General features: G+C 41.1%; 1 protein-coding gene across 1 annotated transcript in view; it reads right to left on the reverse strand.

The window, feature by feature from the left end:
* Positions 1-21,864, reverse strand: part of COL25A1 (collagen type XXV alpha 1 chain) — a gene marked incomplete at its 5' end in the record, with an annotated part of 298,043 nt that overhangs the window by 120,587 nt on the left and 155,592 nt on the right. Inside the window, 3 exons of the mRNA XM_081960325.1 lie at positions 4,348-4,365; positions 11,783-11,814; positions 19,167-19,189. Coding sequence (XP_081816451.1) covers positions 4,348-4,365; positions 11,783-11,814; positions 19,167-19,189 — 73 coding nt within the window. The remainder of the gene's footprint in view (positions 1-4,347; positions 4,366-11,782; positions 11,815-19,166; positions 19,190-21,864) is intronic.

Raw genomic sequence — 21,864 nt, forward strand, 5'->3', positions numbered from 1 at the left:
CTCTCATAGAATAGAATTCTCTCTTCGTTTACACAGAAACAATTAAACCTAGCACTAAACAAATCATAGAGGATGACACTATAATTGTAAAATTTAATCTTCTTCATTAGTTAGGGGAGTACTATTTATTCCAAATGAATGAATGAATGAATGAATGAATGAATGAATGAATGAATGAATGAATGATTGATTGATTGATTGAATGATTGAATGATTGAATGATTGAATGATTGAATGATTGAATGATTGAATGATTGAATGATTGAATGAATAAATGAACATCTATTATAATTTCATAACTACATATTACATTAAAATATTTGGAAAGGTGCAAATTCATGCCCTTTTATCACATTTTTGAATATATAGTTAAATGTAGCCAATAATGGGAACATAGAAGACTTTTTAGGAGCAGACACTTTTAGAGATGGTAAATCAAATTACCATCTATAAAGCCTAGTATCAGCACTCCGAATAACATACCACTGAAAGCAGAACTCCAAGGTAGGTAGATTCTTCAAAAAATATCTTTATTGGATACATCATGTCATCACAGCAAGTGAAAACCAACTCTAAAAATCCCCATGGTTCTCACCTAATTAAAAAAGGAACACTTTCCCCCTTCCCAGTATTATCAGTCACATTGTCCAATGAATAAAAATGGCAGGCTCCTCTCCTCCTTCCCCAGCCACCTGTTACAATGACCTTGGTTCCCAGAGGATAAACTTTCTATTTTGATTGTAAGCTGGGCTATCTATTTCCCTCCTACTTCTCTCAGGCTTCGTGGCAACTATGAGGTAGCACAAGATGACTTCAGTCGGGTTCACTTCAGAGTTGACACCTAGCTTACCCAAACTAATCCCAAAATGCTACAAGGATAATGTCTGGTTAGGACTTGAATCAAGATCACCAAGATTTCTCAGAGCTGCGGACAAGATTGTTGTCATCAGTATGACAACCGTCATAAGCAATGACTGCTAGCTGTTCAATTTAATCATTTTTTTTGGCAAATTGTTCAAGGAATGCTTTTTAGAATAAATCCTACTGCAGATATATTTTCTGCATTTCCCAAGTCTTATCCACAAATGCAACAGAAAAAATTAAATCAATTTTGTTGTCAATCAATAAATATCTGCCATTATAATTTCACAACTAAAATTACATTGAAATATTTGGAAAATGAGGAAACAATTACTGGTCCAAATTACTTGAATATGCAAGTAAAGACAACTAATAATGGGACTAGAGAGGACTTGAAAGATAGAAGATTTTTTAGGATCAGTGATTTTATCAGTGAAATAAATCTAGGTCAATATACAGTAGTTTGCAAAAAAACTGGTTAAAACTTCAATGTAGATTCTGTTGGATTTACCATAGCAAAATACTATAAAGCTTATCTATATTTGTCTTTGGCTCAAAATTATTTAGAAGTGTGGCTGAAAAATTAATGTGACCAAAAAAGAGAATTGAAAAACACTTAAATTAAGGATTGTTTTATTCAGATCTGGTCTTAAATCTTTCATAAACTTTTCCCATCTTAGTTTATAAAGAGAGATTTGGGACTGAAAATACTGAATATTGATGTTTAGAAATCTTGATGTATTCCTCTTTAAAAATTTATACATATCCATGCCCTAGTTTTTCCAAATTTTGTTGTCCTTTGTTTTATTTCTTTCTCTTATTTTAATTAATTTAGTGATATGTGACAGGTTCATTAAAAAAAGAAACAAGATTAGAGAAAAAGTTTCTGCCATTAACAAAAGACTTTGCCCATCCGTCTTTCAATGTAATATTTTTGCAATGTCAACCAGTTGAAAGTGATACTTTCAAAAAGTATCACATCTTATGAAATGTTCTTAGTCCAAGCTAGGTTATTGCTATGTTAGTTGCAATGCCCACCAGCAGTTCTCCAGTTTTAGGCAGAAGTGATTTCCAAGACCAAGCATTCATAAAAATACCAGAATACAGAAATCCAAAAGATCTGGAAAGTCCTTAAGCAACAACACTTAACTTTAGCAACTATAGTTCCTTCATGATGTAAATGTAGAGTTTAACACCTTAATGCAGTCTTCTTAAGTTCTTGAAGAAAGTTATGTTGGCTCCAAAAAGGTTTATTTACAGAACCCAACCTTTATTATAATTTTGAATTGTTAGACTATATTAGACATAATTTTAATTTATTATAATTCTAATATATCTTTGGAGGAATGTTGTCCATGGGGTCGCAATGGGTCGTACATGACTTCGCAACTAACAACAGCAAATATATCTTTCATCTAGCTATATTAACTGTCTCCTTCTTTGTATATAAAAAATATAGAATTGTCATAGTGTCAATGCATACACAAATATATTCAGATAAATATTGAGCAACATATAATGTCTGATTTAGCGTAGCGATTAGTGTCAAAATATGATTGGATAACCAAGTTTACAGCCATTTTAATCATGGTTGTTATTGGAACATCTTGCAGCAATCAATATTTGTCACCTTAACCTATCTCAAAAAAGGTACTGAGAATAACAGCAGAATCACGTATATAAGAGACAAAATGATTGCAAATCAGAAAGGGATTTGATAAATCAGAACTTCCTTAGTATTAGAATAAAAGCTTTAGTATTCTAAAATGAGCCAATTATATTTTGCTAGGTCTTTATATATCCACGTAAGCACCAAAGATAACAGTTAATATTTGCTTTGATGATAAGGAGCTAAGAGCACAGTTCAATTTAGCTTCTTATAGGGAAGCTCTAATAAGAGAAGGATTGGTTGGAAGGGATTGATATTAGTGGTATCAGCTGGTTCAGACTATATAAGTGCTTATCAGATATTGGAAATGTTTTAAAAGATAATTATCTTTCATAAAACTGGAAGAAAAAAATTGCAGAATTACTTGCTCTGGCACTAATTTAGCACACTGTAGTTCCTTTTTGTTGTTGTTTATATAAAGTTTCTCCATTCAACTACCTCATAATATAAGCCAGAGAACATAAACTTTTCTGCACTAATAATGTGAAATGGCTTAACCCTTAGAATATACTGAAGAAGTAATCTTTTTTATACAAAGAAAGATATTTAATAGAAAACATATTGCTAAAAAATCAGAAAAGGTCAGAGATTTAAATATAAACATTAAAAAAGACTGAATTCAGGATCCTTTGCTAGACAACAGATTCTGTACAGACCTTTCTTTCTTTGCTGCCAACTAAGCTTTGTTACTGAGTACAATGGAACTAACATGTCATAATAAATGTTCAAATATGATTTTATTCTCAAGGCTGGTGAAGCAGCTGAAGTAGCTGTAGCCATGTTTCAAGGGCACTATCATCACAAGTCACACTTTATATGAATATTTTTTTAACAGTATGGTTTGACCACTTCTTCCCCTGTTCTGTTTTTCTACTAAAACCTTTACAAATTCTGCACAATTATTTCTCAACACCTTTCTTGAATGTCCTCAAATATGTTCTCTTTCAGATGAAATCACATTTATTTAATTAAGACCTAGGCTTGTGCTACTCTTAAATAAAGCAGATTTTACTCTCAGGTTTGCAAATAATTAATCAAAGTGGCCAATTTTATTTTAAATGGCTAAAAAGTTTCCTGGTTTATGGCACCATTATTAACATATGATTAATAAGCAGTTAATGAAAACCAGCTCCAGTAATACATTCATTGAGATAATTTATCTTAGTTCAAAGTTAGGTAACATTGTTTTAAACCATAGTTCAGAGGCATTTGTCATTTAGCAATACATTCATAAAAGCATTATCTCATCAAGCAGTTGATAGAATTCAAAACATATGGGAGCCCATTTGTTTCTCCTGGAAAATAAATATGGCTTGCTGTGTCGTGTTATTATTGTGCTAGTTAACAGCAATCTGAATCTAGCCCAACTTGACCAATTGAATTTATTTTGTCTGCGCCATGGCTTTGTAATAATTATCCTCATTGGATTTTATGATTGGAAACAATAGAAAGACAAAAGCAGCTGTAGGTAATCCTAAATTTCTATAAATTAGGGGAAATGGTTGAGAAGATGGAATTTCAGTACACTCCAATGTACACACATACTACTGTGTATACATTGGAGGAAGAAAATCATGATATGAGATCTTTCAAAAAGAGTTTGAAATTGCAGGGGTGTCAAACTGGTAGCCAACGGGCTGGATGCGTCACACGTAGGCCATGCCCATCCAGCTCCGCGAAGGGAAAAAACATCATGATACATCACGTGACGGCAACGTGACACAGCAAGTTTGACACCTTTGTACGAGTTTTCTACACTGCGTGCTTTTGTTTCTCATTCTCTTCCATTAACAATAATAACACAAGATGATACTTACTTGAGGACCAGGTTGACCCTGTATAGAAAAGAGAGAGAAAAAGAAAAAACAATTTTAAATACCAAACCCCCATTTTTTTAGAAAAAGCATAAGAATTTTAGCTTTCTAACAAGACAACAATGCATTCAAAGACTCTATTCAAAAACATTTGGTTGAAATTCCAATTGCAAATTTAATCAAAGGTAAAATATTCCCAACCATAATGACAAAATTATTTCAACAAAATAATGCAAGTTAGGAATGTTCTGCGTGAAGGAACAAGGTCATGTTATTTTCACAATGCGCTGCTAATGATCTATATAAAAGCATATTAATAAAGTAGCATTATTGTTTGATAATTAGATTTCAGTAAACCAGCTTCGAAGTAATCTCTATAAACCTTATCCCAAATCCAAAAAAAGCCACCACCAAGTCCTTAACTGCAAATACAATACAATAATTAAACTTCAAAGAAATTCCAGCCCTTGGGGGGGGGGGGGGGAGAGCATCTGCAGATCTTACAAGTTTTTTTAAATTGCTATTCCATTCTTCAGTTAATATTTTTGTCCATCCAAAGTACATTGCTTTCAAAATTGTCTTTCCATATTAGTTCATATTGCAATTTTAAAAATATGACTACATACAGTATGTTGTTGAATTTGAATCCTATACTGTTACTTTTATTTAATTTATGTTACTTATAGGCTGCTCCAATCTAAGGGGCATACAAACATATTATGACAATCATACATTTCTTTGAAATTATCAAAAGCAGGAGGAAAAAGCAAAAGAGACTGAAATGTTCAAATTAGTTCAGGTCTGAAAATGATGTTTAATTCTGCACATTTTTCCTCATTCTTCAAAATGGGCTTACGATTCCAAGTGATTCCATTACTTAGTTTCTTTCATTTTTTTCCCCTCAGATCAGCAATAAGCATTGTTGACTATGTTTGGAGCAGTGGCGGTTTGCTATCTGGTTTACTACACAGAAGCATCCGGGCAGGTGGGTTAAGCCTCCCGCCACTGCCACTACTGGTTCGGCTGAACAGGGCCGAACTGGGAGCAAACTACTTCTGATTTGGAGTATATAGAGCACGGCAATTGAAATGTATTACTATTTTGAAAAAAGAAAAAAAACTACCTCACTTTCTAGGCATAAGCAAATATTTCTAACTGCCAAGACACTAAAATGATGAAATGTGTGTTATGAGGAAGCCCTGCCCTCTAGCAATGCTCTATGAAAGTATGTAAGGAGCAGAGTGACATACATTTTGCATCGTGAAGAACATCTTTTACCCCCTATGGACGCCCATTTCTACCTTGATTTTAAGCATAGTGCTCAGGTAGTAGCTGTATACTACTACATAGTGCTACTATTGCACTACTACATAGTGCTACTACTACACTACTACATAGTGCTCAGGCAGTAGCTGGAAACTAGCTGTATAATTTCCCAAACATGGCAACATCAATGCATTAGAGCAGTGGTTCTCAACCTTCCCAATGCCATGACCCTTTAATACAGTTTCACATGTTGTGGTGACCCCCAACCATAAAATTGGTGTCTCAGTTCCTAAGACCATCGAAAATATGTGTTTTCCGATGGTCTTAGGCGACCCCTGTGAAAGAGTTGTTCGAACCCCAAAGGGGTCCCGACCCACAGGTTGAGAACCATTGCATTAGAGGAACTTTTCAGGCCAAGAAATTCATGTAGTTGTTTTGCATCAAAGACCTCACTGACATTCTTTAAAAACAATTTTGTGGAGTCAGGATATGCATTTACTTCTTTTCATGAATATTTCTTCTGCCACATTCAAAATATGTTCTACACTGGCTTATCTTTGAAAACCCCTCAGAGACTGCAATTGATAAAAAGGAAGCTTCCTGTATGCTAGCAAATGAGAGCACTCCAGTCATGTGTCACCCAAATTGGAAGCACCTCGCTGACTTCCAATAGGTTTTCAGGTCCAATTCAAAGTACCCTAGGTAGGAGTTTCCTAGGTATTTGCTGAACTGATTCCTGACATAGAAATAGCTGATGTAGTTTGCTTGTTTCAATTGAATATCTTAAGGGTTTTTGACTTGAGGTATATGGGGGCTTCGAAGTGGTTGAGGTTATCCTCATTTAGGAATTGCCTTGTCGAGTGACCTTTTTGCAATTATGATGGTGATATAAAAAAGTAACTTTACCATCAAGCCTTGCATTTACTGCTTCCACTGTTTATAAGCCCAGATACAGTTTCATTTAGTGACCACTTTGCTTAACGATTGAGCCCCCATTCTCAATTATGGTTGTTAACAAGGACTATATTTTCTTCTGGTGACCCTATTTTACAGAATAATCTTCCTTTGGAGACCAGATTGGAATAAATACATTCTGGTTACTCTTGAAAAGCTGCTAAATCAAAATTATTCCAAAAAGCTCCAGAGAGTAGATATTGCCCTGTAGTACATTATTTAAAATCATTTACATTAATATGTTATTAGGAACTTGTATTAGGATTTTTTAACTTTGATGTATTCTTGGTTATGATTGTTCAGCTCCAAACAAATCGCGACATGGCGATTTGAGGTGCTGGACACATTGGGGATATACAGGGAGAGGCAATGGCGGCTGCTGGAGCGAAGGAGAGGGGAGGAGCGAAGGTAGCAGCCCTTTATCTTCCATCATTGACCATCTGCCCTGTTACTATCCCCGGTTTACCATCCATCGACCATCTGCTTCTTATTGTCCTCCTACTGTTCTTCTACTGCCCATCTATCCTTTGACCATCTACAGACTGATTGACTGGTCTGCTATACCCATTATCCCCACCCAGGACTTTTGGCTTTTATCATCGGTACCCAGGCCCTGGCTTTCTACATCTCTCTGCATTTTCCTTTCTCATGGACTCAGTGCTGTAAGCAGCACCTATTTTAACATCTTTTTAAAGTGATTTTAACATCTGTAGCACCCTCAATCGATCTGAGGCCCTGCTGAACCATGGTTTATTTTTACTCAAGGGTAGACCTGATTTTATTGCGGGAGTCCCCCCTCTCGCAAATATGGCCCTCTGCCCTTTCGAGGGCCCACCTTAATGACGGATGCATTAATCCAGAGAGGTGGAAGAAGAGGAGGCTCCGGGGGTTTTTGTGTAAATGTTTTTTAAATGTTTTAAGGGGATCCAGGGTGGGGGGAGGGTTTAGCCAGACCAGGAACAGGAGTAGTGCACAGTCACCCATGCCCTAGTGACTTCCCGTCTTGATTACTGTAACGCTCTCTACATGGGGCTCCTCTTGAGATGCACCCGAAGGCTTCAGCTGGTTCAGAATGCAGCCGCGCGGGTTATTATGGGGAGTACTAGGTACCCCCATGTAACACCTTTCCTGCGTGAGCTGCACTGGCTGCCTGTGGCTTTTCGGGTGCGTTTCAAGGTGTTGATCGTCATCTTCAAAGCGCTCCATGGTTCGGGACCTAGTTACCTGCGGGATCGCATTCTACCCCATACATCCCTGAGACCAATCCGCTCTCACAGAGAGGGTCTCCTCCGGGTACCTTCCGCTAAACAGTGCGGGCGGGCGGTGCCTAGGAGTAGGGCCTTCTCTGTGATGGGCCCAACCCTCTGGAATGACCTCCCCCCCGATATTAGAACCACCTCGGATCTCCGCTCCTTCTGCAAGAAACTCAAGACCCACCTGTTTCGATTAGCCGGCCTGGCCTAATTGTAATCGTAATTGTATTTACAGGGAACATCTACTACTAACCTTCCTGGGTGGCTTTTTAAATTTTAAATTGGGGTTTTAAATTGGGGTTTTAAACGGGTTTTAAAATTGTTTTAATTATTTAAATTGGTTTTGGGTTTTATACACAGACGGTATGTGTGCGTTGTTTTGTTTGATGTCTTATGTTATGTTTTGTTGTCTTGAACATGAACGGTCTGTACACCGCCCCGAGTCCCTACGGGGAGAGGGGGCGGTCTATAAATTCAATAAACCTTAAACCTTAAACCTTAACAAATAGGATAACTGTGACTTGGATGACTCAGAATCTCCAAAGACATTTGGAGATAAATAGTTTAATAAAAACTGGATAAGAGACACAATTTCTCAAGAATGCATACAGCCATATCTATTAATCCATTTTCCTATTCATAGTTTCTTTAAAATCTTACATAATTACCAGTACTTTCTTTCAAACAGTCATCATTTCACTTAACATTGATCAGCCCAAAGCTTCTTATTAAAGGTTTTTTAAATAAGTGTTCCTGGGATATGTTTCAGTTTTTAAAAATCATAATGCTATGTGTGCACTGAGGTTTGTTTCCATTAGAGTACAGCCAGAATCACTTTTCTTCAATTGACAGAGGTTGTTTTCATACCTCTGATAGGAGAATTATTTTGAGCTCTATCGTTCCTTTCGTTGTAATATATCTCCCACAAATACACAAAGGAAAAATATAGTTAGTGTAAGCTAAGAGGGAAATGGAAAATACCCAGTGTTACTTGGAGAAGATAAGCTGGATTTTTGTTACCACAGTCAATTAACAATGAGAAAACAGAAAAGTTTAAAATCCTTGGGAAAGTGTTGAGACCGTAAAACAATAGGATTTTCATGATAATGTTTAAGAGTTCACTTAAAGCTCCAGAAAATCTCTTACTGAGAGGTGAAAACTGCTATGAAACTGTTTTAGTGACCCCAAAAGACCCCAGAAAATGTAATCCCTAGGTTATAATACATAAAGAATTAATATAAAATTCTATCTCAATTCAGAATGCATTGAATGTGCTAAGTGATATTTAAACATTTACTACCATGTATAGTGAAGATCTACCATTAGGATGTGTACATTGTCATGTGGCATTAGAGACATATGGTACATCAATAGTGGGTGTATTTCCTGACTGTAAAGACTATGATGAGATCAAAAAGTTTATCTTCTGAGATACTTTGATATGCAGTTATAGGGAAATACTTTTTTCAAGGCAAGAGTAATCATGTTAACCGAGTTGGAGTCTCCTCTAAACCATAGCAAGACATATAATATTAGTGGAAAGATTGAGTGGGGATGTAAAATAGCCCTCTTTTCCCAAGATCAGTCAACAAAGAATGCTATCCATAGCATTGGAACTCCAAGAGAAAGACAATTCAATGAAGAGGGATAACGGGAAGGAGAGGAAAAGTGGCAGGTATGCATGTTTATCTAAACAACTATTTAATCCTTTCTTTTACCATAGTTATCTCTACATGGGGCTTACCATAGCTCTCTACATGGGGCTTCCCTTGAGATGCACCCGAAGGCTGCAGTTGGTCCAGAACGCGGCCGCGTGGGCAATTATGGGAGGTACCAGATACTCCCATGTAACACCTCTCCTGCGCGGGATGCACTGGCTACCTGTGGCTTTTCGGGTGCGTTTAATGGGTATTTATAATTATTTAAGTTTGTATATTGTTTTATTGTGGTCTGTACACCGCCCCGAGTCCCTTTGGGGAGAGGGGGCAGTCTATAAATTAAATAAATTAAATTAAATTATGGGCTGTAGTATTTCTTCTCTTGCCTTCCCAAAGTTGAAAGTGTGATAGTGGTGGTAATTCAGAGGTGGGTTGCTTCTGGTTTTTGCAAACCGTAGTGGTGGTGACGGGAGGCTCCGCCCACCTGCCTGGGCGCTTCTGCGCATGCGTACTGCGCACGAGAGAACCGGTAGTAAAAAAATTGGAAACCGACCACTGTGGTAATTATTTTTTAGTTGCAGTTTTTAATCTGTCTAATATCAAATGTTTCTATGTACCTTTGTTTTACTCAGAAGCGTTCTTATACATGAGGAGTTTGGTCAATTGGGGGAAGTGTTTTTCTCATTTCATTAATTCCATAAACGAAAATACTGCTATACTTTCACCATCACTGCCACACAGGGCTACCCGGTTATTTTAATGCACCAGTGACTTTTCAAAGAGAAGACCTTTAAGGGCAAATAATGTTGAAATATTTATCATTAACGTTCAGAGCATTTCTCATTACAAACTGTCTATTAACCAAAGGTACCTAGGGAATTGTGTCTATGTACATAATACATGTCTAATGGCATAATTGCCTCCTTTTTTTGAGTGGGTATAAGTATTAACAACTCTTGATAATTATATTCAGATTTTCCTCTACAACTGGGACTGGAATTCAAAAGCACTCCAAGACTCACAAAGCATTTCTGACAACATGGGCAGAGATGACACAAAAGAAATGTGCTCCGAGCCTTTCTATTAAATCTGACCTTGAACTGAGACTAGACTCCTTTCAAAACATCTAAATTTGGATGTCGAACACTTGAAAATCAGGCCAGAGGGAATTTAGAAAATCTGTCCCATGTACACAAATACAATAATGAAACCTTGGCTGCAATTTTAAGTTTATTTAGTAGGAAATACATTCAAAGGAAAACAAACGAGGCTATGTAGATGATTTGAATGTAGTATGTTTATCAGTATGGGCAACCATAGAAGAAAAAATGGAAGATACACTCTGGGTTCTTGGATGGGGAAAAAAGGAATATTTTATATAAATATTTAAAACACAAAAAAATTGTATGGTGCAATACACACTTGCCCACTTACCTAGTTAGAAGTTTCACAACCTATTTTTTATATTTTATGTAATATTGGTTATCCTGATTTTTAAAAAGCAATAGAGTTCAAGATAGGAAACACTTATTTTAAAAAATTAAGTAGCTAACTAAGCAGAAGTAATAACAAAATAAATTAACCCCGAATAGACTGTAATTGTCTGCATCGTCACCAATCTTTATGGTAAAGGAGTAAAGCTAAGTATAAAATATACAGTGATAATGAAGATGTATTGAAATGTGAAATTCCTTCAGATGCCACCATGAAGAGAAAGAAAATGAAGTTTGTAAAGCTGATTGGGAGAAAGTTATATTAATAAAGGGAGAGCACCTGAAGGAATTAGGTGTTCAAGAAATACTGATGACAGTTCCTTGATAGTTCCAATCTTTCATTCTAAATCTACCATGATAATAGTTTTTCAACCCATGATAACAGGTGATAGCAGGTCTCATAGAAATGATCTCATAGAGTAACAGAGTCGGAAGGGACCTTGGAGGTCATTTGATCCAACCCCTAGCTCAAGTGAAGTGGAGGGGGGGGAAGCAAAGGTCACTTCAACAGAGGGTTGTTTTATTACAACGGTCGTGGGGAGGGGGGGATGCGAGGACAGGAGAAGATCTCAAGGTCGGTTGGGAGACCGTGGCTGTTGGTTACGCCCGGTCGCTTGTACCAACCCCTGCAGTCTAGGTGGACAGGAACTACAGAGCCAGGGCCTGCGGCTGATGCTTTGCAATGCAAGGTCTGTTACTAACAAGGCCCCCCTCATCAATGAGTTGATCTCAGAGGGGGAGCTAGACCTTGCAGGGATAACGGAGACCTGGTTGGGCCACGAGGGTGGTTTACCCCTCGTGGAAATGTGCCCACCAGGTTTCCGGGCATTCCATCAGCCCCGGGCCCTGGGCAAGGGTGGTGGGGTGGCGGTGGTTATTCGGGAATGTTTAGAGCCGAGGGAGTTCACTGTCCCTCAGATACCCGGGTGTGAGTCCCTTGGTGTGAACTGGGGCCCAGGGAGGCAGTGGGGCTTGCTGATTGTATACTTGGCTCCTCGCTATGCATCAGCAGCCCTGCCCGAGCTCCTCGAGCTAATCTCAGAGACGGCAGTTGAGACCCCCAGACTCTTGGTCATGGGGGACTTCAACTTGCCGTCAACGGGAGCGGCCTCTGAGGCGGCTCGGGAGTTCATGGCTTCCATGACGGCCATGGACCTGACCCAATTAGTTCAGGGCCCCACTCACGAAGGGGGCCACACACTGGACCTTATTTTTGTATCTGAACAGTGGACGAGTGATCTGGGAATAGGGGACTTAGTCATCACGCCCCTGTCATGGTCAGATCACTCATCCCTCCGGCTGGACTTCCCTGGCGCTATCTCCCACCGCGAGGAGGCGGAACCAGACTCTCCAAGCTGGTACCGCCCCAGGCTCCTGATGGAACCGGATAGATTCCAGACGGAGCTTGGGCCAATACCTGTAGCCCTGTCCCGCTCCCGGTCAGAGGACCTAGTGACTGCCTGGAATAGGGCGACGACTGGGGCCTTGGACCGGGTTGCGCCTTTGCGACCTCTCCGGTGGCATCGATCCACCCGGGCTCCTTGGTTCACTGAGGAGCTAAGGGTGATGAAACGCCACAGGAGACGTCTAGAGAGCAGGTGGAGGTCCTCACGCTCCGAATCTGACCGAACACAGGTAAGAGCCTATTTGCGGACTTACCTTGTGGCAATGAGAGTGGCCAAGCGTAGATATTGTGCCGCCCTTATTGCGTCCGCGGATAACCGCCCTGCCGCCGTTTCGGGTGACCCGCTCCCTTTTATCGCAGGGGACGCGGGGGGCACCCTTACAGGGAAGAGCAGAGGAGTTTGGGGAATATCTGCAGGACAAAATCGCTCAGATCCGGAGTGGATGGACCTTCGTCAGTGGACCGGACGGGCCGTCAGCAGCGAATCTTGAGAGACCATTCTGGGAGGAGTTTGACTCTGTTGCCCCCGAGGATTTGGACAGGTTGCGTGGAAGGCTGCGACCCACTACATGTTCAATGGACCCGTGTCCCTACTGGCTGGTACTGGCAGCCTGGGAGGTGACACGAGGCTGGCTTCTGGGCCTGGTGAACGCCTCATTGGGTGAGGGATACTTACCAACTGCCTTGAAAGAGGCGGTGGTGAGACCCTTGCTCAAGAGGCCTTCGCTCGACCCAACGGAGCTAGCTAATTATCGTCCAGTCTCCAACCTTCCCTTTTTGGCGAAGGTTGTTGAGAATGTGGTGGCGCAGCAGTTTCCGCGACACCTGGACGAATCCGATTATCTAGACTCACACCAGTCCGGCTTCCGACCCGGGCACAGCACAGAGACAGCCTTGGTCGCGTTGGTCGATGATCTCTGGAGGGCCAGAGATAGAGGTTGTTCCTCTATCCTGGTCCTATTAGACCTCTCGGCGGCTTTTGATACCATCGACCATGGTATCCTATTGCGCCGGTTGGAGGGGATGGGAGTCGGAGGTACCGTCTTGCGGTGGTTCGGCTCCTACCTCTCCGACCGGAAGCAATGTGTGTTGACAGGGGGGCAGAGGTCGACCCTAAGGCCACTCACTTGTGGGGTGCCACAGGGGTCGGTCCTCTCACCTCTCCTGTTCAATGCATATGTGAAGCTGCTGGGTGAGATCATCCGTGGCTTTGGGGTTGAGTACCATCTGTACGCTGATGATACTCAGCTGTACATTTCAACCCCAAACCACCCCAACAAGGCTGTTGAAGTGATGTCCCGGTGTTTGGAAGCCGTCAGGGTCTGGATGGGGGACAACAGACTCAAACTCAACCCCTCCAAGACTGAGTGGCTGTGGCTACCGGCACCTCGGTTCAGCCAGCTGATACCATCGCTGGCCATAGGGGGCGAACAACTGTCCCCTGTGGAATGGGCGTGCAATTTGGGCGTCCTCCTTGATGCCCGGCTGTCAATGGATGACCATGTGGCAGCCGTGGCAAGGGGGGCGTTCCACCAGGTTTGCCTGGTGCGCCAATTGCGCCCCCTACTGGACCGGAGTGCCCTACGCACGGTCACTCACTCGCTGGTGACGTCTCGCCTGGACTACTGCAATGCCCTCTACATGGGGCTCCCCTTGGGATGCATCCGGAGACTACAGCTAGTCCAGAACGCAGCCGCGCGGGCCATCATGGGGAGTGCACGATACTCCCGCGTAACACCCCTCCTGCGCGAGCTGCACTGGCTGCCTGTGGCCTTTCGGGTGCGTTTCAAGGTATTGATTACCATCTTTAAAGCGCTCCATGGCATAGGACCTAGTTATCTGCAGGATTGCATCCTACCACACACGTCCCTACGACCAATCCGCTCTCACAGGGAGGGACTCCTCCTGGTGCCGTCCACAAGGCAATGCCAGCGGGCGACACCTAGGAGTAGGTCCTTCTCTGTGATGGGCCCAACCCTCTGGAATGACCTCCCCCCCGACATCAGAACCACCACTGACCTCCGTTCCTTCCGTCAAAAACTAAAGACTCACCTGTTTCAATTAGCTGGCCTGGCACACTCTTAGTCTTACCTCCCGGGGATATATTTTAATTGGGTTGGGGTATTTTAATTGGGATGTTTTAGGGCTTTTATACTATATTTATTTCTTTGTACAGTCTCACCTCCTCCACTCAAATGCTCAAGTATTTAATTGTTTATATATTATTTATATTGTTATTTATGTATTTTATCTGTGTTTCATTGATTGTACACTGCCCCGAGTCCCTTTTTGGGAGAGGGGGCGGTTTATAAATCCAAATAAATAAATAAATAAATAAATAAGCAGGAGACCTTATACCATTTCAGACAAATGTCTGTGCAGTCCCTTCTTGAAAACTGGTTAATTGTTCTCACTGTTAGGAAATTTCTCCTTAGTTCTAAGTTGATTCTCTCCTTGATTAGTTTCCCTCCATTGTTTCCTGTCTTATCTTCTGGTGCTTTGGAAAATAGTTTGACCCCCTCATCTTTGTGGCAGCCCCTCAAAAATCGGAATACTGCTATAATATCAGCCCTAGTCCTTCTTTTCACCAGTCAAGGCATGCCCAATGGTCTCCAACTGGAAATGAAGAATTTGCCTAGCAACGAGTGAATGGTCCAAAGTTATATCCCATTCAGGCATTTGTTATCCAGATGTGTGTCACATCCATTGAGGATACTCTAAATCAGGGGTGTCCAAACTTGGGAACTTTAAGACTTGTGGACTTCAACTCCCAGAATTCCCCAGCCAGCCATGCTGGCTGGGGAATTCTGGGAGTTGAAGTCCACAAGTCTTAAAGTTCCCAAGTTTGGACACCCCTGCTCTAAATCATCTTTCTGCCTGCATCGAGTTAATGACATTAGCTGCTCTAGGCAATCTTGCATTAAGCACAAATGGCTGCAGCTCCAAAGCCTTTACTTATATTGCTGAACATGCATGGGCTCCTATGAAATTCAGAACCCTGAATTATCAGTCTCATAACAAATCTGGAAGCTAATAAAAATAATAAAAAATATAAAAATATAGCAACTCTGGAGACAAATCTTTTTTTTTTAACCACATCTTTGTTACAGAAAATATTGAACTGTTGAACTATGGATAAATAAAAATTGGTAGCCAGGAGATATTATTTAAGTTTGCATGCATGCATATAGATGTATATATGCAAATTTATATAGTACTTATACCTTCAACACTAAACTATTTCATGTTTTTAAAAATTCCTGGTGCTCCAATGCCGAACAAGTCGTCTTTTCTCCAGAAAACAAAACAACTTGTCTCATTCATTTTAACTAATTCAACAGATTCGTTTTAGGGTAAATGGTTAATGAGTGTAGCAAAACAAATTACCGGTATATCAATTTGCAAGAAGTTATATGTTATGCTGTGATGACTAAATATTTTGAATTAGCTTAAATTAACTCTACACCTTCAATATTGAAGAAGTAATGAACAATTTAAAAAACAGAGAACAATTACATGATAAGCATTCAATATGGAATGCCAACTTTGAAAGTTTTTCAAATTTGTATTAAATAATAAGGTGCAAATTAAAGATTTGGTTAGACTCATACGTCACTACACATCAGGGAATGTATGCTATTCTGACCTAGGCTTCCCAAGAGCATGAAGCAAACTTGTTCCGACAAAAAACCCTTTTATTAATTTACTGTGAATTCTACTCATTCCCAACCAGCAAAGCCTTTCAAGGGAGGATTTACAGCCACAGACCGTATCTGCTTTGGAGAGCTGCCAGGCCAATATCTGCAAAACTTGGTAAAAAGTCTCGGAGAATCACAAACCAATTAAACAAATTAATTATCTCCTGCAAACTCCATTCTCCCTTTGCTCCTCTTTTATTTCCTCTGGGAGAGGCCATTCATCATCCACCTGTGGCCTTACTCCCAAGTTGACCCCTGTTCTTTAGCTGCTCCCTTCGTCTGGCAACTCTGCGCATGCGCACACTGGGAACAGGCTCCAGCTCTTCACCTGCCTCATTGATGTCTGACTCTGAAGGCAGCTGATAACTGGCATACAGTTCTGACCCCATCTCTGCCTCCGACACAGAGCCTTCCCCAGACTCCAGGACTGGCCCATGTTCCTCTCCAACCTCTTCACTGTCTAAATCTGCTGCCAGCTCTGCTGGCGGGCCACAATATTTGCATCTGTTGTTCAAGAAACATTTGCATTTATACTTCTGTGAATGTTAACGTTGTTTGAATGTGCCTTGCCTTCTTCCACCTCTCAACAGGAGCCAGATAAATCAATAAGCTTGCAGGATGTGCATCTCCACCCAATGCATAGTTAAGATTTGAAGGGGGGGCATTGCGTATTGCTCTGTCTGCAACTACCTGCAACTTCTGCTTACCCATCAACCTCTTTGCACCGGAGGTATGTTCACTCCTGCATACAGTTGCAGATAAGCCTAAATAAAGCTTTTTTCTCTTTACAGAATGGTGAACTAAACAATGGAATAATTCTGCTCTCTGTTGATATTTGGCTTCAGTAATATATTTTATAATTTCTCTTATATTGCATTCCTCTTAATGCTTTGTGTGATATTAAAATTAGTGATGGGGATTCATTTCTCTTTTCTTTTCCTGTACTGAATTTAACATTATACATAACAATATATAAACACACAGAATGCATAATAAAAATATTTAATTTTTTTTAATCCCAATATTGAAAAATATATTAGTGCGATTAAAAACAGTAATGGTCAAATTGGTTTAGGTTTAGGTTTATTTGGATTTATATGCCGCCCTTCTCCAAAGGACTCAGGGTGGCGTACAACATTAAAAACACACATCACAAAAGTTTATCGGGATGCCGGGAACCACAGCCACTCAGTCTTGGAGGGATTGAGCTTGAGTCTGTTCCTCCCCATCCAGATCCGCACAGCCTCCAGGCATTGGGACATCACATCGAGGGCATCGTTTGGGTGGTTTGGGGTAGAGATGAAAAGTTGGGTATCATCAGCATATTGATGATACTGTACCCCAAAACCACAGATGATCTCGCCCAGCGGTTTCATGTATATGTTGAACAGGAGGGGTGAGAGAACTGACCCTTGGGGCACCCCACAAGTGATGCACCTGGGGGTCGATCTCTGCCCTCCAGTCAACACAAACTGCGACCGATCCGACAGGTAGGAGGAGAACCACCGTAAAACGGTGCCCCTCACTCCCAACCCCCCGAGTCATCGCAGTAGGATACCATGGTCAATGGTATCGAAAGCCGCCGAGAGGTCTAATAGGACCAGGACAGAGGAACAGCCCCTGTCCCGGGCCCGCCAGAGATCATCAACCAACGCGACCAGTGCCATCTCCGTGCTGTACCCGGGCCTGAAACCTGACTGAAACGGATCCAGGTAGACAGCTTCATCCAGGTACTGGGGAAGCTGACGTGCTACCACACTCTCGACAACCTTCGCTACAAAGCGAAGGTTGGAGACCGGACAATAGTTGGCTAAAGAAGCTGAGTCCAGGGAAGGCTTCTTGAGGAGGGGCCTCACCACCGCCTCCTTCAAGGCGGTGGGAAAGAACCCCTCTCTCAATGAAGCGTTAGTAATCGCCTGGAACCAGCCTCGTGTCACCTCCCGGGAAGCCGAAACTAACCAAGAGGGACACGGGTCCAGCACACAAGTGGTAGCACTGAGTCCCCCCATAATCCTGTCCATGCCTTCGGGGGTCACAGGGTCAAACCCATCCCAGATAGTCTCCTTAAGAATCATCCCCGTCGGCTCGCCCGAATCTACTCAGTCAGAGTCCAAGCCTGTCCGGATCAGAGCGATTTTATCCTGCAGATACTGAACAAATTCTTCAGCCCTACCCTGCAAGGGGTCTTCCCCAGTTCCTTGGTTAAGTAAGGAGCGGGTCACCCTAAACAGGGCGGCTGGGCGGTTATCTGCGGACGCGATAAGAGCGGAAAAATATTGCCGTTTTGCTGCTTCTATTGCCACTAAGTAGGATTTAATATAAATTCTTACTAGTGTTCGATCAGATTCGGACCGGCTGGCCCTCCAGCCACTCTCTAGGCGTCTTTTCCAGCGTTTCATCTCCCGGAGCTCCCCGGTAAACCAGGGAGCCATCCGGGATCGACACCGGGTCAGAGGCCGCAAAGGCACAACATGATCCAAAGCCCCAGCGGCAGCCCTATCCCTTGCTCCAACTAGGGCTTCGGTCGAGTTGTGAGCAAGGGATTCAGGAAAAGTCCCAAGCTCCATCAGGAACCTTTTGGGGTCCATCAGGTGCCTGGGGCGGAACCATCTAGTCAGTTCCCCCTCCCTGCGGCGAGGGGTAGCGGTATGGAAGTCAAGCCTGATGAGGAAATGATCAGACCATGACAAGGGTTGAATAGAAATATCCCCTAAATCTAGATCATTCATCCACTGCCCAGAGACAAAAATCAGGTCGAGCGTGTGTCCCCCATTATGGGTGGGGTCTTGAATTAACTGAGTTAGGTCCATAGCTGTCATGGAAGCCATGAACTCCCGAGCTGACTCGGATGTCTCGCCAATGGAGGGCAGATTGAAATCCCCCAGGACCATGAGCCTGGGGAAATCAACCGCCAATCCAGCTAATACATACAGCAGCTCCAGCAGGGCCGATGAAACATAGCAGGGAAACAGGTATGTAACAAAAAGGCTCACCTGAGCTCCAAGGCCCCACTTCACAAAGAGGGACTCACACCCATCTATCTGAGGCACAGTGACCTCATGAGGTCTGAGACTTTCCCTAATAACCACCGCTACCCCCCCCCCGCCCCTGCCCTGGGCTCTCGGCTGGTGAAACGCCCGGAAACCTGGTGGGCATAGTTCGCTAAGGGGCACTCCCCCCTCATGGCCCAACCAGGTCTCTGTAATGCACGCCAGGTCCGCTCTACCCTCCTGTATGAGGTCGTAAATGAGGGGAGCCTTATGTACCACAGACCTGGCATTAAGCGACACCAGCCGGAGACCAGGGTCCTGTAATCCCGAGCACCCGGGGGTGCAAGAAGGGCGATGAGGGTCGGAACGCGCGATTGCTCTCAAACAGCAAACCTGCGTCCTCCGAACATCATTTGGCCCTCGGCCCCCACCATATCTGCCTCTCCCACAAACAGTAGAGATGGTGAACTCCCCAATGGAATGGCTTAATGTCTCTCCCGGAATCCCAGCCCTTCCTAGCCCTCCCAACCCGCGCCCATTAGTTAGCGCTGGCCTGTGCCCTGGCAGACTCCCCCCCAAGCCTGACTGAGCCATTCGAATCAACCCCCCCCCCTTAAAATTTGGTTTAAAAGCCCCTGTAAAAAACCCTTAAGAAGTCTCTTCTTCGCATGCCAAATTGGGACAAAACCAAAAGCATAAGTGAACAATTTAAATTCTTTTCCAACAATTATATTCTACAAATAACCCATCACCAATAAAAATTAACCAATTTTTAAATAGGTTAACATTTCCATAACTGATTCCATAAAAGATGTCCAATACCGGTATGTGGAATCTCATTTCAGAACTTTCTGAAGTTTTCAGTACTATTCAGAATGAAAAGTCTCCTGATCTTGATGGGTTGTCAAGGGATTTTTACCAAGAGTTTAAAGAGATTTTAATACCATATGTTTTTTTTTATTTTTAAGCAATACTTTGCATAAGGGATCCAATGAGATCCTTTACGAGAGTCTGGGAAACAATCAAGATAAGTTGATTCTTAAATTGGGAAAGATTCTCAGAATCTGGCATTTTATTTAAACTTTTGTATTGATTTATTTATTAGCTGTACAGTTTGGCATATTTTACCCTCCTCTTATACATGTATTTATATAGTTATTTCTATGTTTTAATCTGTTGTATTTTAATACAGACTGTACACCGCCCCGAGTCCCTTTCGGGAGAGGGGGCGGTATATAAACGCTAATAATAAATAAATAATAAATAAATATAGGACCATTTAACTTTTTAATACAGACTATAAACTTTATATTAAACTGTTAGCTAGTTAAGTGATTAATGGGTAAAATTAATCATGGATCAATCTGGTAAAAATAATCATATGGATCAATCTTGATTGCAAATCATTTCCCTATCAGTGAATCATTAAATATTATACAACATAGTAAAATTAATATGGTAAACTTTTTATTTCAATGGTTCATAGTGGCAATTACAGAACAGCCTTCAAATAATAGTGGCAACTATAAAAGAACAGAAAGTATCTGCTTTCAAGCAAAAAAAAATTGAGAATAAAGAAAATAAGTCTATATAGACTTCAGAAAAAGAGAGGCTGGGACATGTCCAATTTTTCAACATATTATCAAGCAGCATAGTTAGGGCATATGATTCCATTTACTATGGAAGACTCTTCTAAACAATGGGTTCAAATTCAAATTATGTCAGAGCCAAATAAGTTTATAAATCAGTGGTTTTTTTTCATCCAAAACATGTTTCTAAAATGAAACAGATGGAAAAATATTTTACCAAAACAGTGCTTCGAATTTGGAATAATAAAAACATAGCTTTGATAAAGGGCATTTCTCCTTTAATTCCTTTAATAACATATTTTGATCAGAATAATTGTTATGGTTTGGCTAAAATAGGGGATAGGAGAGCATATAATCTTTATAGCGAAAAGACTTTCACCTCAAAGATGAACTTCTCAATGGAGATGAGGCAGAACAACAAATAAGCGATAAGGTAGAATGCCTTTTTTAGTTTCAACTTAAATCTGTTCTGAGCGATAGAAATATTAGAGCTTCAGCAATATGATCTTACACTAATTTAGAGACTTTAATACTTCATTATTTAGGAAAACCAAAAGGAACATTTAAATATATATATAGGTTATCACTGCAATTAGAAAGAGGAAATCTGCCATATGTATTAAAGGAAGTTTGAGATATTGATCTTGGTAATCCCATTCAGGAAACAAATTGTCAACAGTTATGGAAACCAGGTGAATTCATTTCAAGCCATTTAAATGACTGATCATCACCATATTTGATGGCAACAAATTCCATAATTTATTTATGTTTAGTGTAAATTGAACTTCCTTATTATCAGTCCTAGATCTCCCTGTTTTTCATAAAACGTTGATGAGGTGGAAACATTGCTCTATCCACATTTTACAAAATATATATTATACAGGGTTATTATATCTGTTCTAATCTGCCTTTCTTTCTTTCCTCAAAATAATGCTATATTCTCTCCTTTTAGGGAGGTGGTTTGGTTTTTATTGCCTGTTTTCCAGATCTGAAATCTCATTGTTAACTGTAATGAATATCTTTCCTTATATAGCTAGATTCTCTGAGCTATAATGGAATAGTACTTGAGACCCATAATGGTTAAAATTCATATTTTATTCATTTGTTACATAACAATTTTTCCATGACTTTCTATTAAAAATAGCCAGCTAGGAGCAATATAATTAACATAACATAATTTATAGTTATTTAAGACTCAGAAAAGAATATTAAAG

This window comes from Natrix helvetica, assembly GCF_964273705.1.
Source record: "Natrix helvetica genome assembly, chromosome: 7".
Classification (NCBI taxonomy): domain Eukaryota; kingdom Metazoa; phylum Chordata; class Lepidosauria; order Squamata; family Natricidae; genus Natrix; species Natrix helvetica.